Genomic DNA, 22,106 nt, shown 5'->3' with positions numbered 1-22,106 from the left:
AACTTCGTCATCTGAGTAAAAACTCACACACAACATTGGCTGTCCTTATGTTTTCAACTTTACCAGTACAGTAATAGTGACTAGAATTTTTGTTTTACATTTATAAGCATTAATTAAAACATATTAAATTGAATTGAATTGAAACAGTGTATTTAGCCAGAAAAACACAGATACAGAGTAGATAATACAGTGGGGTATGCTATAACGAACGTAATTGGTTCCAGAACCTCGTTCGTTATAGCATTCGTTCGTTATAGGATTAATCCGTTTCGGACCCCCAAATACAACCACTTAACACTGAAAAAATTCTGTGGAAAATGTAAAAAATACGGTACTTTATCTTACCTTAGTGTTATTCAGCATGCAGGTACCCCTAAACACTGGCACATCACTATCACTTCCACTGGGAGTCTTGGCTTTAAGGTCCTCAAACAATTGTCTGGCCTTCTCACAAATTATAGCTTCACTAATGTTACCACCTGCCATTTCTTTCTCCTTTATCCACACTAAGAGTAAATTTTCCATCTCTTCAATCACATTACACCTTGCTTTGGTAATTCTAAAGATTCCCTTAGCCACTTGCACAGTTTTTAACTCCTCTTTATTCTTCAAAATCGTACATATAGTCAATTTAGCCATCCCATGTTCATCACTAAGTTTCGCAATGCTTCTTCCATTCTCACGTTTCTTTATAATTTCTTTCTTAGTTTCAAGGGTTATTAGCTTTCTCACTCGCTTTGGACAACTCATTGTTACAATTGTATACTTGTATAACAAAATAGTTATACAAATAACGCGAATTTCCACATCAAAAGACGAAATTTCAACAATAACAGTGGTGCACTGGCTACACAATGAGACAAAGATGGCGCCTGACGCTCTTGTTGTGGGTCGCGGTACAACAATATTCATGCGCCAGGCGAAATAGTCCCGTATTCATCCGCGTTCGTTGTAGGAGTTGCGTTCGTTATAGCATTCTCAATTTTATAGGTAAAACCGTTCGTTATAGGAATATTCGTAGTAGGATCCATTCGTTATAGCATACCCCACTGTAATAACAATAATAACATGGCTGAGCCAGTTAAGAAAGTGAGCTCTCCTGTAGGCATATATGAACAGTACGAAGTGTTCCTTTCGTATTCTTATGTAGAGAAATTATGCCATATTTTCACGTGTGCGCACTTACATAAGTTTGCATTGTGCAATCCGTCTTGATTTTTTCTTTACTATTAGTGGTTAGCTACTTCCAATGTTCCATTTATTTACATTAAAAAACATTAATTAAAACATACATATGCTTCTTTTGAGGAAAATAAGACAATGGTTATAGCTGGAGTAAAATTAATATAGTTTCATACATAGAACCATGTTACGAAAACAATGACGTCTCGTCTCCTCTTGTGTGTTTTAATATGCTATGTATTATTATTAATGAATTGTATTGTTCATTTTATACACATAAACATTAATTCAATCAAATAGACATTCAATAATAAACAATAAGGAATCTTTTGGACATGAGAGAAATGACGCCGTTTCCATGAGTGTGCACGTATATACTGTATGTTGGCCTTCCACTATGTCTCACTTTTTTCTTTACCAACAGTGGTTACTTCTACTGTACATATATTAAATAAAATTGTTTAAAAGATGCGTATTTTTGTTTTTACAATATTTTTACTGCAGCTACAACCAGTATCTTATTTTCTTCAGTTTCAGATGAAGAACCATCCTCCCAGTTGTAAACACTGCCAACAACAATGGTGTCCCATCTTCTCTTGTGTGACTGCATATTATTATTGATTTATATTGCATAAGGTGCATTAATAACCATTATTTAAAGAAAAATTTTTTTTGTTCAATCCAGAATGCGATGTCTAGCTTAATTCCTAGGTATGTTAATGCCTAGCATTAACTCGCCAGGCCAACTTACACGCAATTAAAACATCTAATAATTACTTAATAAGTAATATTAAGAGGACACGTCGCTACCTGGCATTTAATTGCAATTCTGAAAATCCCCTCCCACACCCTCCATCACACACACTGCCACTGTCATCTTCTTGCCTGGCGAATCAGCTGTAAATACGCACAAGGAAAGCTCCGCTAATTTGTGTTGTAATAGCTGAAATATTAAGTGCCACCAGGATTTTATATTTGGTATTTATACATCTTAGCACAGTGAGGAAATCGAGTGACTTTTATTTTGTTTATGACTCTCAGATATTGTGTTTGGGGCAAATTTTATACGGTTTGATCAAGCATGGCACCCATGCTCGTTTTCTATCTCGGAAGACAGTGGATCTTTAGTTATATATATATATATATATGCTGATAACCACAAGGAAAGAAGAAAACACGAAGTTCCCAAGCGCTTTCATGAAATTCACATCTTCAGGGGTGAGTACAGACTAAGGAGAAGTACTAAACAAGGTGTATATATACAGAGGAGGGTGAGATCAGGTCCACAATGGTCAGTTATTAGGTAATGACCCTACTAATCTTTAAAAAGCACCGCAGCGGTCGGTAGTCAGGTCAGAGGGTAAGGTGACCCAACCTTCTCACCTGGATACAAATCTTCTTAATTACAAAATTGTCCAGTTTGTACATGCCATTACTCAAATTCATGTTGACTGCTTCGGTATGTTTAATGAGACTAGATTCTATAATGTTCTTACTGTCAATTGAATTACAAGGTAATATTGAGGAGGCATTATCCCAGTCAATGCAATGCTTATTATCCCTCAGATGAACAAACAGAGCATTGGATTCCTGGCCTGTCCTAACACTACATTTATGTTGTTTAAGTCTAGTTACAAGATCTTTACCTGTCTGGCCTAAGTAAAACATATTACATTCCTTGCAAGGAACTTTATAAATGCAACCAATTGTGTTGTTGGGGGAGTTCTTGATTAACATTTGTTTAACAGTGCATGAGTTTTTAAATGCCACATTGACGTTCCAGGTTTTTAGTTGTAAAGGAATTTGAGAGAAATTTTTGTGAAATGGTAATACTAAGAGATTCTTATGGTTATGGGTGGGCTTGGGATCAGTTCTATAAAAAGATTTCTTAGTAATGTTCAGGCATTTGTCTATGAAAGATCTAGGGTATTTATGGTTTGAGCCAATATTATAGATATATTTATATTCCTCATCAATGACTTCCGGGTTGCAAATTCTCAAAGCACGTAAAAACATTGTTGAAAATACTGACTGTTTGACTCTATTATGGCGGGCAGAATAATAATGAATGTATGAACACACATTAGTAGGTTTTCTATAAATACTGAACTTAAAGGTGTTACCTATTCTGTGTATCAGACAGTCTAGGAATGGCAATTTACAGTCATGCTCTAATTCTACAGTAAATTTGATCGAGGGGGCTAAGTTATTAAGTTATGGCAGGAAAGCTTTTAGGTCCTCATTACTTGGCCAGAGACATAATACATCATCTACATATCTAAACCAGACTGCTGAGGGTGGTAAAATATTACTTAATAGTTTCTTTTCAAAGAATTCCATATATAGGTTGCTTAATACAGGTGAGAGTGGATTACCCATTGCCATACCTAATTTTTGAGCATAATATTCTCCATTGAATTCAAATTTACAATCCTTAATACATAGTTTGATGAGTTCGATGAAGTTGTCTTTTGAGACGGGCAATGAAATATTATCCAGGGAATCTATGAGGAACTCCAGTAAATCATACGTTTGAAATTTCTCCAGACATGCCTTAGTGAAAAAGTTATGCCTAGATCAATCCTCTCACAAAGTGTCCTGAAGATGTCTGACCGCCCCTTTGATGAGTTCCAAGAAATCATCCTTAAGAAACATTTTGAAATAAAGCAAATTGAAGTGGATGAAGCTTTCCGTATTGTAAGACAAAAAAGCGTGTTTTAAATATGACCATACCGAGTTATTGGAAAAAGTTCATGTTGGATTACTGTTTTGATAACCTGAGACGTGAGCGCTCTGATCTTCAAGCTAAGATAGACCACAAAGTGGCACTCCTTATTAGAAATAGTGATTGGACTAAGGATGCCAATCACAACTGTGTAGTGAATCTCTCCTCTAAACAACTAGACAATGATACCGTGTGTGCCCTCGGCTATGGTTTAAGTTTTGATGGTTCTAACAAGGGAGTCGACAGTGTTGACATAGCCAGAGCATTTTGCAATTTGGAGAAATTCAGTACAGTCAACCCTCACTTTACGCGGTTAATATAACCCACAGGGTACCGCGGAAAGTGAGAAGCGCGTAAAGTGAACAACATAACATATGGGATTAATTGAAATAGAGACCGGGCCGACCCCCAAACTCCACTTTTTGACGACACACAACTATGTTGTAGTAAAAATTTTATCTTAACTTTATGATGGTATGCACACACAAGTAATATAGAAGAGGTTAGGTTAGGAAAAATAAAGGTTAAGTTAGGAAAAATAAAAAAAAAAAAAAAAAAAAAAAAAAAAAAAAAAAAAAAAAAAAAAAAAAAAAAAAAAAAAAAAAAAAAAAAAAAAAAAAAAAAAAAAAAAAAAAAAAAAAAAAAAAAAAAAAAAAAAAAAAAAAAAAAAAAAAAAAAAAAAAAAAAAAAAAAAAAAAAAAAAAAAAAAAAAAAAAAAAAAAAAAAAAAAAAAAAAAAAAAAAAAAAAAAAAAAAAAAAAAAAAAAAAAAAAAAAAAAAAAAAAAAAAAAAAAAAAAAAAAAAAAAAAAAAAAAAAAAAAAAAAAAAAAAAAAAAAAAAAAAAAAAAAAAAGTTGAAAAACTAAAAGTTAGGTTGAACACTTACGTTAGTAGAAGAGATGGGTCGGCGTATGGGGATGGAGGCTGGTTCCGAGGCAGAGGGCAGGCTACTGGCCCTCAGGTGAGTCACCATCACTGTCATCCACACTTGTCATGGCCTCCCTGACAAATCCCTCAAAGTCATCTTCACTGTCTCTACCTCTGTCACTATCACTGGCTTGGGCTGGCTGTGGTGGGTTGCGGGCGAAGAACTCTGTTATGCTTTGCTGACGGCTGGTGTTTATGTTATCGTGATAAACCTTGAAGTAGGGCTCCATAGTCTGCAACAGCTGGGTAGTGACGATTTCATACCTGTTTGTGTCATGGTCGTCGGAAAGGAGGAGCTTGATTTTCTCGACACACTCGATGGCACCCCTAACATTACTGTGGGATAAGCGGTGTTCTTCTTGGGATGACGCACCACCTGCCTCTTCACTGACGTCATTATCATCTACCATCTCGTCGGTAGTCACATCAGGATCCCTTATCACCTCCAGGATGTCGTCGTTGGTGGTCTCGGAGAAGCGTGCAGCTGTAACACTCTGCGCAGCTTCTCTGGCAAGGTCCACTGCTACTGTAACAGTCTGAACCTCACCAGTCACAGATTGACTCTGCCTTACGCCCGGAATGCCTTGCAACACATGTCTCCATGCGTGACGAACAGTTGCTACAGACAGCTGATCCCATGCCTCCACCAAGAAGTCCACAGCTTTCTTGATGTTAAATATTCTCCAGAATTGTTTCAAAAGTATTTTTTGCTCTGCCAAATGTTGATCCTCGTCTTTTTCGCTCTTGCTATCGGTGGCGGTGTCACTCAGGTTACGCAACTCTTCCCTGGTGTTGGTGTAGTCGTTCAGGAGCTGGAATTTTTTAGTGGAGAATGCAGCTTTTACATTGCAGATTAACTCTTGGTCCATGGGTTGTAATATAGATGTTGTGTTGGGAGGAAGGAAGACCACTTTTACGTTGGGGTGACAATCTAACAGTAGGGGCGAGTGTCCTGGTGCGTTGTCCAGCAGCAACAAAATCTTGAATGGCACATTCTGTTGCTCACAGAATTTCTTTACATCGGGAACGAAACAGTCATCAAACCAGGAGAGGGACAGTGTAGAGAACATCCACGCCTTACGTGCGGTCAGCCAGTGGACATTTAGCTTGGTCATGTCCATGTTCTTGTAGGTGTGCTGCTTGTGGGCTGTGTGGATCACCGATAACTTGAGCTTACAGGTACCAGAGGCATTGGTGGTAAACAGGACGGTGATGCGCTCCTTCTGCATCTTCCGGCCCCGAATCTTGCTGGCATTCTTCACAACGAAGATCTTCGAAGGTAGCTTTTTCCAGAAAAGACCAGATTCGTCCATGTTAAACACCTGGTCGTCGGTGTACTGTCCTTCCTCCATAATCTCACGTAAAAACGGAGGAAATTCCCTAGCCGCAGCACGGTCAGCACTCGCTTCTTCACCACCAATGTTTATATTGGTGATCTTGTTCCGCATCTTAAACCTCTGTAACCACCCAGAGGAAGCATTAAAGGGTTTGGGCTCTGTAATTCCCATCTTTCGTGACACTGCAGCATACAGTTCACGTGCGTACTCCTTAACAGAGCGCGTGTCGACCGCCATGTTCCGTCGCGCCTGAGGCACCAAGTAGCTCACAAGTAATTTTTCTGTCTTGAGAAGCACCTGGTTGTGAAAATACTTGATCATAGAAGCACCTGTAGACTTTGTGATCTTCATGTGCTCCTTTATCTTGGCTGCATCCTTCTTTATCGTCCGGATCGTAGATTCGTTCACACCAGGCGGGCGCGCCAAATCAACCTGCCTTGTTCCTTTCTCTAACTCTTGGATGATCTTGTACTTCACCTCGTAGCTTAAGGGACGTCGTGTCTTCTTGGGCTTAGGGCGGCTGGGTTCAGGCAAAGAAAGGTTTCTCTCTGGGGGTGGTGGTCCGGCGGAAGCCATTTTAGAGAACAATGGATGCACGATTACACGGTGTGGCCTGGAGGGATGAAACTGCCGCAGCTAGGTCAAGCGTCGTCTTTCCTCCCTCCCCCGGGTGGACACGTCATATTACTTTAAACCAATTACAGCTAGCAACGGAGGGAGGTAGGGATGCATGGCCAATGACAGTCCGATACGTCATATGACGTCAGTGATAACGCAACAGAGACATGCACTGAGCAACCTTACCGCGCGGCTTGGCCAGGCAGAGGCAGAGGAGGGAGGAGGGAGGAGGCAGGAGCAGGTGGGTGGGGCGAATCTAAAAATAGCGTCGAGCCGGACACTCTCCACGTAAAGGGGTACACGCACCGCGGAATGTGAGCATCCTGGGTTTCAGCAGGGCACCGCGTAAACGTGGAAACGCGGAATGTGGGACCGCATAAAGTGAGGGTTGACTGTAATTTGACAAGTGAAGAAGTGAACATGTGTAAAGGTGTTGTGTATGCATCTATGTCTAAGCCATGTATTCCAAACTGTCCAGAAAGATTCACCAAAGCAATCCAAGCCCTAAAGAAAAATAAGGATCTACATGTCACTAAAGCAGATAAAGCCAACACAGTAGTGATTTTAAACAAAGATGATTATATTTCTAAAATGAATGACCTTTTATGTGATACTACAACATATTCTAAACTCATAAATAATCCTCTCAACACAGTGAACACCCAGTTCAACAAGAAACTGAAGTCTCTATTGAGAGCCAAAGGTACTCTCATTAAACATCTTACTTCAACGTCCCCTCCACTGCCATACATGTACGGTGTAATCAAGACCCACAAGCCCAATAACCCAGCAAGACCCAGCATTAGCTCAGTTGGGTCAATCTCTTATAAACTATCTAAATGGTTAGTTTCTTTACTAAATCCCCTAGTTGGCAACATTTCTAATTCTAATGTTAAGAATAATATGAATTTGGTTGATAAACTCAATAACTTACATATTAATTATGATTTTAAACTGGTCAGTTTTGATGTAACATCACTCTTTACAAAGGTCCCAGTTGATGATTTACTAGAGTTCCTCATAGATTCCCTGGATAATATTTCATTGCCCGTCTCGAAAGACGACTTCATCAAACTCATCAAACTATGTATTAAGGATTGTAAATTTGAAATCAATGGAGAATATTATGCTCAGAAATTTGGTATGACAATGGGTAATCCACTCTCACCTGTATTAAGCAACCTATATATGGAATTCTTTGAAAAGAAACTATTAAGTAATATTTTACCACCTTCAGCAGTCTGGTTTAGATATGTAGATGATGTATTATGTCTCTGGCCAAGGAATGAGGACCTAAAAGCTTTCCTGCCACAACTTAATAACTTAGCCCCCTCGATCAAATTTAATGTAGAATTAGAGCATGACTGTAAATTGCCATTCCTAGACTGTCTGATACACAGAATTGGTAACACCTTTAAGTTCAGTATTTGTAGAAAACCTACTAATGTGTGTTCATACATTCATTATTATTCTGCCCGCCATAATAGAGTTAAACAGTATTTTCAACAATGTTTTTACGTGCTTTGAGAATTTGCAGCCCGGAATTTATTGATGAGGAATATAAATATATCTATAATATTGGCTCAAACCTGAAATACCCTAGATCTTTCATAGACAAATGCCTGAACATTACTAAGAAATCTTTTTATAGAACTGATCCCAAGCCCACCCATGACCATAAGAATCTCTCAGTATTACCATTTCACAAACATTTCTCTCAAATTCCTTCACAACTAAAAACCTGGAATGTCAATGTGGCATTTAAAAACTCATGCACTGTTAAACAAATGGTAATCAAGAACTCCACCAACAACACAATTGGTTGCATTTATAAAGTTCCTTGCAAGGAATGTAATACGTTTTACTTAGGCCAGACAGGTAAAGATCTTGTAACTAGACTTAAACAACATAAATACAGGTTGTACCTCTCTAGTCCGGCATTCTGTGGTCCTGAAACTCCCGTGGTCCGGAACGATTTTAGTTTGTCCAAAAGGTAGATAGGCAGCTTTTTTCTTCTTTTTACTTCTCTGAATTATTATTATTATTACAGGAGTATTAAATTTTTGCCCCTCAGGCCCCAATGTGGGTCAGTGACCTATGCCCGGGTGGGCTAATCCCCTTAAAAAAAAAAAAGAGCCGCGGGAAATTAAGGTTTGTTTACATCCGGCAGTTCGGCTGCACTCTCTATCTCTCTCTCTGCTTGTCTATACAGAGTACAACATTTAACCCTTCAATATATATGAGCAGTACCGTATATCACGGCCTATAAGACGAAATTTGAACATTAAAAAAATCTGCCCAAAGTTAGGGGGTCGTCTAAACCACCAAGTTTAAAATTCTTACCTCTTAAATATTGTGGTTTAGTGTGTCAAGAGTGGTGATGAAAACATCGTAAGCCACTCACAAGGTCTTACCACTAATTATTTTATACTGAAACTTACGTTTGGCAAGCTGGATTCAAATTAAGATTACCGGTATATTAAAATAATAAAAATGTATTATAAACCTGTCTAACATACCGTAAAAGAGATTTATACCCCTATAATAAACACAGCTATCATCACACACCCCTCCCCACGCCCCCCCCATTTGCCAGTGAGGAGACAAGAAAGGGAAAGTGACCGCGAGATTGGGCTATTTTTAGCCGTGGAGGTGGTCAGTAATGCATACCGGTATCGGTATATTTACTCATAATAATATTTATCTCCTATAAATAATTGATTTAAATTTTATTTTTTTACAAAGAATATTCAGTAAATGAGTGCATTAATTCTTGAAACTATCGACGGTTAATTACAGACGCTCAAGTGACGTCACTAGTGTTTACACTACACCAGCTGGTAATATTTGATGCCATTACTTGAAGTGAAATGGCCTTATTTTAAGTAACTAACTATAAATAAATACAAAAATTAAAAAAAAAGATCAAAACTGAGAAATAATATACTGTATGTATGTTGTGTTGTCAAAGTAAGAGGAACAATTGTGTAAGTACGTAATATTTTTTCACTCAAATCCTAATGAAACACTACTGGAGAACATTCCTTTGTCGCAAAACAGTTTATAAATTAAAGAAAATAATTACAGTGTGTTTAATATATTACAGTATATTATAAATAAATAAATAAAACAAATAATTCGGTAAATCTATTTAAAGTAAATGGAAAATAAGCAAACATGTTATTTACCAAGACCCTTCCGTCTGGCTCAGGGTGAGATGGAGGGGAGATAACAAAGCTATTTATAGCCCATCAGAAGTGACCAGTACCCTAATGCACCATAAATAATTCATTGAACATTCATTTTTTGTACATAGTATATTCAGTATATATATATATATATATATATATATATATATATATATATATATATATATATATATATATATATATATATATATATATATATATATATATATATATATATATATATATATATATATTTGTGTAATAAATGTATGTAGTAAGTACATACTGGTAACCTTTTTCACTCAAATCCTAATGAAACACCACAATTAGAATACGGTGGTTGCTGTTGAACCACATGTTGTATAAATAGTCACACCACCAGACGAGGGAACACTCCCACCACGCTTCAGTGACGTCACTAGTGTTTACACTACACCAGCGAGTATAATTTGATGACATTACTTGAAGTGAATTGGCCTTATTTTAAAAAATCAAGGATGGTTGGTAAAGGACTACTGAGTCAGTGGGTAAGTGTCACATTTGGGGTACTGGTCTTATACAGCAAATAGAGCTCAAAAGCTACTTTTTAAATGGAAATTTGGGGGGGGCGTCTTATGCACCCCGCCGCCTTATAGGCCGTGATATACGGTAAATAAGTGTTGCTTTCATATTCTTATGTAGAGTAATGACGATAAATTTTCACATGTGCGCACTTACATACGAGCAGTCTCACTTTTTTTTTTACCATTAATGGTTAGCTACTTATATTGTTCCATTTATTAACATTAAATAACATTACAGGTACTTCAAGCAACCATATTCATTTTTTACATTAATTTTACTACAGCTAAACTCAGGGTCTTATTTTCTTCAGTTTTATATGTAGAACCAGTCAGTCACTGGTTTCGTAAGCTTTAACATAAACAATGCCGGCAGCCGTCTCGTCTCCTCTAATATTCCACGTATTATTAATAAATTGTATTATTAATTTTGCACACACGTACATTAATTCAATAAAAACAAATTCAGAAACATTAATTAAAATATATATGAACAGTAAATAAGTGTTGCTTTCATATTCTTATGTAATGTAATGACGATATGTTTTCACGTGTTCGCATGCGCACTTACATATGCGATCTCTCTTTTTCTTTACCATTATCGTTAGCTACTTCTATTGTTCCATTTATTAACATTAAATAACATTACTTAAAACAACCATATTAATTTTACTACAGCTACAACCAAGGTCTTATTTTCTTCAGTTTTATATGTAGAACCAGTCAGTTACTGGTTTTGTAATCAACGAAAACAATGTTGTGTCATTTCCTCGTGTGTTTTAATATTCTACGTATTATTAATGAATTTTATTGCTCATTTTGCACACATAAACATTAATTCGATAAAAAAGACATTCAGTAGTAAACAATAATGAATCTCTTGTACATAAGAGAAATGACGCTGTTTACACGATTATGCACGTCGTCTGCACGTTGGCGGGCCGTTCAAACCCGTCGAAATTCAAGTTTCCGCCGTCAAAATTTTTATTTATTTTTTTTTTTGTGTTTCAATAAAATACGTTAAGAATTAAAAACTCGTGAAATTTGAGAAGCTAATATACGACATTTAACACTTCAATATGTCTTCAAAGAGACCATGACGCAGAGAAAGTGGTGCTAGTGCTTCCAGGCATAAGCACAATTCACTATCTATCCAGGAAAAGGGTGAATTTCCATGGTACGGCAATTTCCATGGTCCAGCACCGGACAGGTCCCGAGGTTGCCGGACTAGAGAGGTACAACCTGTATAGTGTTAGGACAGGCCAGGAATCCAATGCTCTGTTTGTTCATCTGAGGGATAATAAGCATTGCATTGACTGGGATAATGCCTCCTCAATATTACCTTGTAATTCAATTGACAGTAAGAACATTATAGAATCTAGTCTCACTAAACATACCGAAGAAGTCAACATGAATTTGAGTAATGGCATGTATAAACTGGACAATTTTGTAATTTAGAAGATTTGTAACCAGGTGAGAAGGTTGGGTCACCTTACCCTCTGACCTGACTACCGACCGCTGCGGTGCTTTTTAAACATTAGTAGGGTCATTACCTAATAACTAACCATTGTGGACCTGATCTCACCCTCCTCTGCATATATACACCTTGTTTTGTACTTCTCCTTAGTCTGTACTCACCCCTGAAGATGTGAATTACACGAAAGCGCTTGGGAACTTCGTGTTTTCTTCTTTTCTTGTGGTTATCAGCATATACCTGGATCACGCGCAACTACAGTGATTTACTTGCTTATATATATATATATATATATATATATATATATATATATATATTACGAAACGCGTAAAGTGAACAACATAACATATGGGATTAAATGAAATAGAGACCAGCTGACCCCCAAACTCCACTTTTTCCGACACAATACCTATGTTGTAGTAAAAATAACATCTTAATTTTATGATGGTACATGCACACAATTAATACTTAAGAGAAATACAGTCGCCAGGTTAATGTCCATTCAAATAATGGACTCAAATTCCCCGCCCCCCCCCTTCTTCCCAGCTCACTAGCTCCTACCTCTCTGAGAAATGTTTGGGTGAAAACACTAGATTTTAACGTTTAGTAATAAATAATACCTCAGACTAAAGTTAGGATAATATAATTGACATTTCTGGATTCCTTGCAGGTCAGGGAATATTTTGAATGTAAACTTCATATATTTTGCACAAAAGATAAAATATTTGCTTTGTGTAAACCAATTTATTGCATTAGATCTAAAAATTAGTTTATATTCAAAAATGATCATCATATTGCAAGAATTCAAGAATGTAAATTATATTCTGTCATATATATATATATATATATATATATATATATATATATATATATATATATATATATATATATATATATATATATATATATATATATATATATATATATATATATATATATATATATATATATATATATATATATATATATATATGTATTATTCTCACTTAACGCGTTTTACACTTAGTTGCTTTTAATTACATACGTGCTCGCCAGAGCTGAACTTTCACTTAACGCGGGTTTTTTCCACATATACGCGGTGAGTGTCCGGCTCGAAAGCTATTTTTACATTCGCCCCACCCCCCACCCGCCACCCTGCCTGATTGCCTGTTTTAGCTCATAAAATTCATACAAATTACCCGGCCAGAATATAATTTACATTGCTGGAATTCTTACAATATGATCATCATTTTGAATATAAACATCATAGATTTTGCATTAGATATACAAATTTTAGATATAAAGTTTATTCTCAGTAAATATATTATTTTTGGTGCAAAATATATGACATTTGTATTCAAAATATTCCTGGGCTTTCAAGGAATCCAGCAATATCAATTATATTATCCTAACTTTAGTTTGAGGTATTATTTATTACTAAAAGGTAAATATTCTGGTTTTCCCACACATCTGGTGAGACGGTTGGTGGAGGGTGGGGGGGAAGGAGGGACCGACCGACCATCTGTTACAGTGAAGAATATATATATTTTTTTATTAACTGAAGATATTTGTTTTAGCTCATAAAATTCATACAAATTACCCGGTCAGAATATAATTTACATTGCTGGAATTCTTATAATTTGATGATCATTTTGAATATAAACATCATAGACTTTGCATTAGACATACAAATTTTAGATGTAATGTTTACTCTTGAGTAAATATGTTATCTTTTGTGCAAAATATATGACATTTATATTCAAAATATTCCTGGTCTTACAAGGAATCCAGCAATGTCAATTATATTATCCTAACTTTAATCTGAGGTATTATTTAATACTAAATGTTAAAAACTCTTGAAGGAGGATTGGTGGGGGGTGGGGGGGAGGGTTGGGACTGACCATGCGGTTGGAAGAGGGGGAAGGCAAGGTGGGGTACTTTGATTGACAGATAAGGTCCTGAAGATTATTTTATTTTTTTATTAACTGAAGATATGTGTTTTAGCTCATAAAATTCATACAAATTATCTGGCCAGAATATAATTTACATTGCTGGAATTCTTACAATTTGGTGATCATTTTGAATACAAACATCATAGATTTTGCATTAGACATACAAATTTTAGATGTAAAGTTTATTCTGAGTAAATATGTTATCTTTTGTGAAAAATATATGACATTTGTATTCAAAATATTCCTGGTCTTACAAGGAATCCAGCAATGTCGAGTCCATTATTTGAATGGACATTAACTTACTGCATGATTTCTCTATTTCTCTTGTATTAATTGTGTGCATGTACCATCATAAAATTAAGATGTTATTTTACCAGAACATAGGTATTGTGTCGGAAAAGTGGAGTTTGGGGATGGGCCAGTTTCTATTGGAATTAATCCCATATGTTCTGTTGTTCACTTAACGTTTTTTCATTACCACGGTACCCTCTGGGTTTTATTGATCATAAGTAGGGTATAACTGTTGTTAATGTATATATATATATATATATATATATATATATATATATATATATATATATATATATATATATATATATATATATATATATATATATATATATATATATATATATATATATACAGTCAACCTCGCTTTTGCGTCCCATTTTACGCTTCCCGCCACGCAGTACTTTGCCGAACACGGAATGCTCACTTTCGCTGTGTGTATCTTTTTACGCTTGAGGCGGGCAGGCGAGCACAAAGGTCGCCCAGTCATCAAAATCATTATTTGTTCTTCACCCATCACAGCCGCCCAAGTTAGTGACAGTGATAATGATAGTGAGGATATGGATTATATGGACTTTTGAGGGTGTTTGACAAAGAGGCCCTGGTAAGCCCTGTGTGATTAATTCGATACAAGTGATACAGAGGGCCAATAATCTGCTCCCTGCCTCGAACCAACCTATAACCATCCAATTATTTATTATTTACTGTAATGCATCCATTCCTCATTATTCATTACTTTTACTGTACTGTATTTCATTGTAGATTATTTAAAAAAAAAAAAAAAAAAATTATCTATGTCGGACTTACGACCTGGATTTGGGTCCCTAACCCCGTCTGAAGTCGGGCCCATCTGTACTATTGATATTTCTCTCAATTATTAATTGTGTGTGCATACCATCATAAATTAAGAAGTTATTTTTACTACAACGAGGTATTGTGTCTTGAAAAAGTGGAGTTTGGGGTCGGGGTCTGCTCTATTTCAATTAATCCCATATGTTGGTGTTGTTCACTTCACGCGCTTTCACTTTTACGGGCCGCCAGGTTCATTGACTGCTAAAGTGGTTTCATATATATATATATATATATATATATATATATATATATATATATATATATATATATATATATATATATATATATATATATATATATATATATATATATATATATATATATATATATATATATATATATATATATATATATATATATATATATATATATATATATATATATACACATTACAGTTGGTCCTCATATGTCCCAGATTTGCTGCTTCACTGCTAACGTGTGCCTTGCCAGAACTCCAAGATTTTCACATTCTCGGGTCGGAACCCTATTACGCTGGAGATGCTGGCAAGCTGCCATTTTTTTGATCCAAACCTCCGCCATCCGGCCATGTTGTGTAAGAGGCGCCAAAATGGTGCGCGACAAGGTCGCCTAGTCATCAAAACATGACCAGTTCTTCACCCGCCACCCACTGCAGCCGCCCAAGTCATATGATAGTGATAATTATAGTGAGGATATGGACTTATATGAACTTTGGGGTTTGGACAAAGAGGCCCAAGCCTCTGTGGTGATAGTGACAGCATTTGATACAAGTGATACAGGTGAGGGCCAATAATCTGCCCTCTGCCTGAACCAACCGCCTAGTCCCCTGTGCCCAGCCATCTTTTCTACTAATGTAAGTGTTACAAAACCCATATTATTGATATTTTACTTAATAATTGTGCATGCCATCATAAAGTTAAGATATTATTTTACTACAACATAGTTGGTCGGCCAAAAGTGGAGTTGGGGGATCGCCCCACTCCATTTCAATTAATCCCATATGTTATGTTATTCACTTTACGCCGCCACTTTCCTCATGTAATTTTGTTGTAGAATCGTAATGAGGAGGACTAACTGTATATATATATATATATATATATATATATATATATATATATATATATATATATATATATATATATATATATATATATATATATATATATATATAAATATATATATATATATATATATATATATATATATATATATATATATATATATATATATATATATATATATATATATATATATATAGTCCATATAACACATGAGACTTGAACCTTGCTGGTGAGGTTGTTGATTATATGTAACAACATATATATATATATATATATATATATATATATATATATATATATATATATATATATATATATTTATATAATTTTCTTTGTCTCAATCATACAAGTGCAAGTATCAATACCATCCCCTCTCCCTCTTCTCATGTTCATTCACAAAACCTTTCAGGCTTCCGCCCTGGGTTTTCTAATTAATCTCAGCATGCAGGCCTGAGTTAAGTTTCTCTCTTCACAACTCTATATTATTCATATCCTCAATAGCGGGTTCAGCCTTTCCAGGCGAACTTTAGCGAGGCTGCTAGTCTTAGTGGTCCTTCCGGACGCTGACCTTCCGGTCTTACTAGGAATCCAGAGATATGTTGGGATGGACCTTGTATCCTTAATATGGGTTATATGAGAACCATTCAGGGTGGAATTCTCAACCTAATACATCTTGCTAGAGTAATAGTGAACGATGTTAGCCAATGAGCGTTAGGTAGCAGCTCAGCACTGTCAAAGCCTGCTGGGTGACTTGATGCTCACTCAGGAATTATTGGTCAAGCTAATTAATTGAAGAGATGATGTCTGAGTACCCTGATTGGCAACAAATACAAAACTTAATGATCCCCCCCCCCCCAAAAAATAAAAAGTTCCATGAGCTGAGGGATAATTGAGATAAGAAGACGGAGAGGTGTGTGATACAGCGAGTTAATTGATTATGATTGTCACATTGGTGACATATAACAATAAGAGATATTAAATTAAATAACTTACTAAATATCACAGTTAAGATTCATATTGCTTATGTTTGGGAGAAAATGTTATCTCCCTTGTATTATTATGATGATACAATGTGACCCATGGTGTTCCTCCTAGTTTAAAAGAGTGATGTGCAACTGGAGGATGAACTTCTAGATGATGGAGGAGACCATGGAACTGTCCCTGGGGAACTAGTGTTGAGTGAGAAGCTACAAGGACTGGAGAGCTCAGCTCATACACTACATGCAAGGGAATGTCCGTCAGTAGTATTAGTTTCACCCAGGACCCAAGGGGACCATACTACATGTAATTATCAAGGATGTAGAGCCACTTGTATTACCAAGTTAGATCCTCATATGGCTGTACAGTCATCCCTTGGTTATAGCGATTTTCGTTGTCACGCCTCCATCGAAATCATGCAGTTGCCTCCAGGTGTATTGTTACCCCCTTGCTTCACCTACATCTATTGACGATAAAATCTTTCACCTACAAATTGACAATAACACATTTGCTGTAATCAGACATATCTAAGTTGCCTCAACAATTGCAACCCCAGTTGCAATTTCAAATTCTGTGTCATTACTAAGGAATAATGAAGTCTCGGGTGCACTCTAAGATTGAGAGAAAACGGAGGACTCAGGCGTCCTGTAGCGATGAGAAAACGGACTCCTCAGATGGGGGACTCAAATAAAGAAAGCATAGCTACATGTTTTGTGGACTACAGTATTGAGTGTACTCTTTTCATCACTTTATAATAAACCTAGCCATGCCTATGTGTGTTTCTGATACTTACCATAACATTATCTATATCTTTAGTGGGTCTAAATGGTCGTAAAATGGGAAAATTGGGGTTGGGTCTAGGTGCCTGGAACCAATTAGAATAAATCCCATAGGTTCTGTACTTTCGTTATCGCGTTTTTCGTTATCACGCACTCGGTGTGGTCCCAATTAGGTGTGACAACCAAGGGATGACTGTATATATATATACAGTCTCTCCTCGACCTATGACATATTTGACTTACGACAACCCAGACATACGATGGCCATGGTCGTATAAAATATTTTTCAAATTACGTATTTTGGTGTCCCAACGTTAGTGATCGCGCTGTATACCGACAAAATTTTCATTTGTAATTCCCTTTAAAATGGCTGGCAAGAGTAAAAGTGAGAGTTCTCGTGGTGCTGAGAAGAAAAAGAGACACTCATTGTAGAATTTCTATGTACAGTGGTCCCTCGGTTAACAAACACAATTGGTTCCAGCTCACCAAAAATTACATACAAAGTAAAAAAAAATGCAGTAAAGTACACTTACTTTGAGGTGTGTATGTAGAAGGCTCCTGGTTGATGATGATGATGATGGGAATTAGAAGTGGGGGTGGAGGAGAAGGGAGAAGAGAAGGAAGTGGGGGTGGAAGAGAAATCACCCCATGCTTCATGCTGTCATTTCACACATAAAATTTTAAGTTCACTAGGTGTAATTCAAGCTTATTTTCTTTAAATCAACACTGCACTGCACTATATATTGTCAATATGTTAAATAAATTTCAGAATGACCAATAATTGTACTGTAAAAACGTAAAAATAGTTTATGTTCAAGAGAGCCACAAGCAAGATGTTACCTCCACTGACCAGAGATACAAACTGACGCCTTGGTGGGTGAGTCAAGTGGCTGATTGGCGCACCAAAAACTAGTTTCCTGTACTCCAATTATGTTAAATAAGTGTTAAAATGACTAAAAATTTTGATATAAACCTTGGAATTATTGAATAGTACACACTTCTTGATATTTACTCAAATTGGAACGAATTTAAGCCCTAGAACTGATTACTGTATTGGCGGACTAATATTCCAGCTGGTTAGCATGCAAAAACATGTTGACGTGATTTCGTAAGAATTTTGTTAACCGAATTTTTGTTCGTTAACCGAATTGAAGATTCTTATGGAAGGTAATTCGTTAACCGAGGGATCACTGTATTATTTTCACCTTTTCAACTTACGACCTGGTCGTCTGGACAGAACCCCGTCGTAAGTCGAGGAGAGACTGTACAGGTATATGAAGATATAAAAATAGATATGTTGCACAATATACATAATATATACAGTACTCACCTTCTTCTTTTCCTCATGTTTTATAATTAACTTGATAAACTTTTGTTTGAACTTCCATGCTTCTTGATCCAAGGCAGTGTAGCATTCTACTAGTTCTGTTTCCAGCCAAGTTACAGGCAAGGCACCAAGACTTCCTGGATTGCCAAAGAGGCTAGTCTCCAGTACAGCACAATTCATTGTCCTTGAAGATAAAAAATATTTAACAATAACTTATAGATAATCTTATAATTTTAAAATGTAACAGTTAAGAAAATGCAGTGAACAAGGAAGTTCAATGCTTTGCCACTAAGAATAAATAATAGGAGGAATATTCCTGCTGAAATCTCTTTTCATGGTGGCACCCAAAACAATGTGCTAGGCTAGACTAGGCTAGGCTAGGGTTTACCTTTTGATCTACTGGATAACCCTTCCCTTCCACCAGTACTGACAGCCTTAAATGAAGAGGATAGGTTCAACAGTTGCCCAAAACAGCCAAAGGCATCATTAAATTTGTGACTGCCTTATCAGCATGCATCATGCCTAGGTGACTGCTCTGACATCTTTGAATCTGTGCATGTCTGAAAGAATATTAATCAGCTAACTGCTTGCACATTCAGTTCCAGCTGACTATTCCTGAACTTAGGGGAAGAGGGAAGGTTTCAGAGACATCTGGCTGGAGGCTCTAGCTGAAAAACGACCAGTCCTCTGTTTCCAGCTATTGTTCATAACCCTATCGAAGGCAGTGGCACACTTAGCTCTTTTATTGTGGCTAATGCTAGACAAATTTATTCAACCGAGAGAAACTCATCCTCTAAAGGGTTACGGCAGACAGCTTCCATAATCCAATATCAACACTGTCAATGACAATGAAACTGAAATTTTCAATTAATGAACCAAATTCCTACTGTGCAGGCCAGACACAAAAGTAAAATCTGCTAATAGCAAATTAAAAAGGAAGAAATCTAAGATAATTCAACACTAAAACCAACATCTACAGTACGTATACTCCTGAAAAAGAGTAGGGAAGCAAACCAGAAGTTCACTTGAGTTTTAAAATTAAGAGGAGGAATCACAGAAGGGAAGACAGTGTAAACTGGGAAGGGAATCACAAAGAAAAGATCATCTGAATCTGATGTACAAACATGACACACCTTAATACATTAACCATCTTTCTCTACATTGCACTGAATACTCATTCCTTGAAAAGAAGCAAAGTGATTGGTTGGCCACATCTGTGTGTGTGTGTTTTAATGAGGGTAGTGTGGTGCTTCCTGTTTTTTTTTTTACGGGGATTAGCTCACCGGGTCACAGATCACTGACCCACATCGGGGCCTGGGGGGACGAAAATGTATTAATAATAATAATAATAATAATAATAATAATAATAATAATAATAATAATAATAATAAAGAACCATAAAGAAATACAAAAATTAAAAAAAAGATCAAGATTGAGAAACAATACATGTATGTTGCGTTGTCAATGGTAAGAGAAACAATTAAGACCCTGCAACTGTGTGTAAATTAGGCAGAAAGTCAGATCAGCAAACTGGGAATTGGTCACAATTTTTGTGATGCCATATGGCAGCAGGGTCTACCATTAGACAATACATTATGCTTCCAATATCTTCCCAGGCAGTAGTACTTCCCTGTTTGGTAGCTACCTACTACTAATAAATTGCAGTGGAGTCACAATAATTTGCGGGTTAGGCACCACAAGACATCGCGAGTAATCATATCATAAGTTGTAGTTTAATTGAATTAAATTGAAATAATTAGTTATGTTCTGAATGGCAAAAAATATGCATTAATGTTCCAAAACTGCTTTAATAAACACTAAACATTATTACAGGCAATGACTGTTACACAATGGATCAATATACACTCAATCAATTTAATGATGCAAAAAAATTAACACCCTTTACCACTATGCAATGGCTAAAGATTAGTTTTACGATGGTCACTGCCCGAATGCTTTTCCTGCATTGTCACTGCTATGAAAAAGTGATGTGCAATAACGCACAATATTCCGAGATATGATGATACAATATCAGAATGGCATAACACATGCGACCCATGTGTACTGCCCATCCCCTTTGATTGTCAGGCTATGCAGTTGAACAGGTCACATCACCCAGAGGATGGTTTGCTTGTAGAAGCGATTGTTTGTACATAATAATAATATATACTACAGTATATCAGTAAATGTAAGGAATAAAAAAAAAAAATAATAATAATAATACAGGTTGTACCTCTCTAGTCAGGCAACCTCGGGACCTGACCGGTGCCGGACCATGGAAATTTCCGGACCATGGAAATTCACCCTTTTCCTAGATAGATAGTGACTTGTGCTTACGCTTGGAAGCACGAGCACCACTTTCTCTGCTTCATGGTCTCTTTGAAGACATAATGAAGGGTTAAATGTCGTACAGTAGCTTCTCAAATTTCGCGAGCTTTTAATTCGACGTTTTCTATTTGAACACACAAAAAAAAACACATTTAAAAGTTTTGACGGCGGAAACTCGAATTTCGACGGGTTTGAACGGCCCACCAACGTTCAGACGGCGTGCACAATCGTGTAAACAGCGTCATTTCTCTTATGTACAAAAGATTCATTATTGTTTATTACTGAAAGTCTTTTTCATTGAATTAATGTTTGGGTGTGCAAAATGAGCAATACAATTCATTAATAATACGTAGAATATTAAAACACGAGGAAATTAGACAGCATTGTTTTCGTTGATTACAAAACCAGTGACTGACTGGTTCTGCATATAAAACTGAAGAAAATAAGACCCTAGTTGTAGCTGTAGTAAAATTAATATGGTTGTTTTAAGTAATGTTATTTAATGTTAATAAATGGAACAATAGAAGTAGCTAACGATAATGATAAAGAAAAAAAGAGAGATCGCGTATGTAAG

General features: G+C 36.2%; 1 protein-coding gene across 1 annotated transcript in view; it reads right to left on the bottom strand.

The window, feature by feature from the left end:
- The window catches only part of LOC121855678 (AUGMIN subunit 3-like), a 122,007-nt gene that overhangs the window by 34,414 nt on the left and 65,487 nt on the right, over positions 1-22,106 (bottom strand). Inside the window, exon 7 of the mRNA XM_042350752.1 lies at positions 19,208-19,388. Within this exon, the coding sequence (XP_042206686.1) occupies positions 19,208-19,388 (181 nt within the window). The remainder of the gene's footprint in view (positions 1-19,207; positions 19,389-22,106) is intronic.

This window comes from Homarus americanus, unplaced genomic scaffold, assembly GCF_018991925.1.
Source record: "Homarus americanus isolate GMGI-L3 unplaced genomic scaffold, GMGI_Hamer_2.0 scaffold14181, whole genome shotgun sequence".
Taxonomy (NCBI): Eukaryota; Metazoa; Arthropoda; class Malacostraca; order Decapoda; family Nephropidae; genus Homarus; species Homarus americanus.
This window is presented reverse-complemented; position numbering and strand designations above follow the sequence as displayed.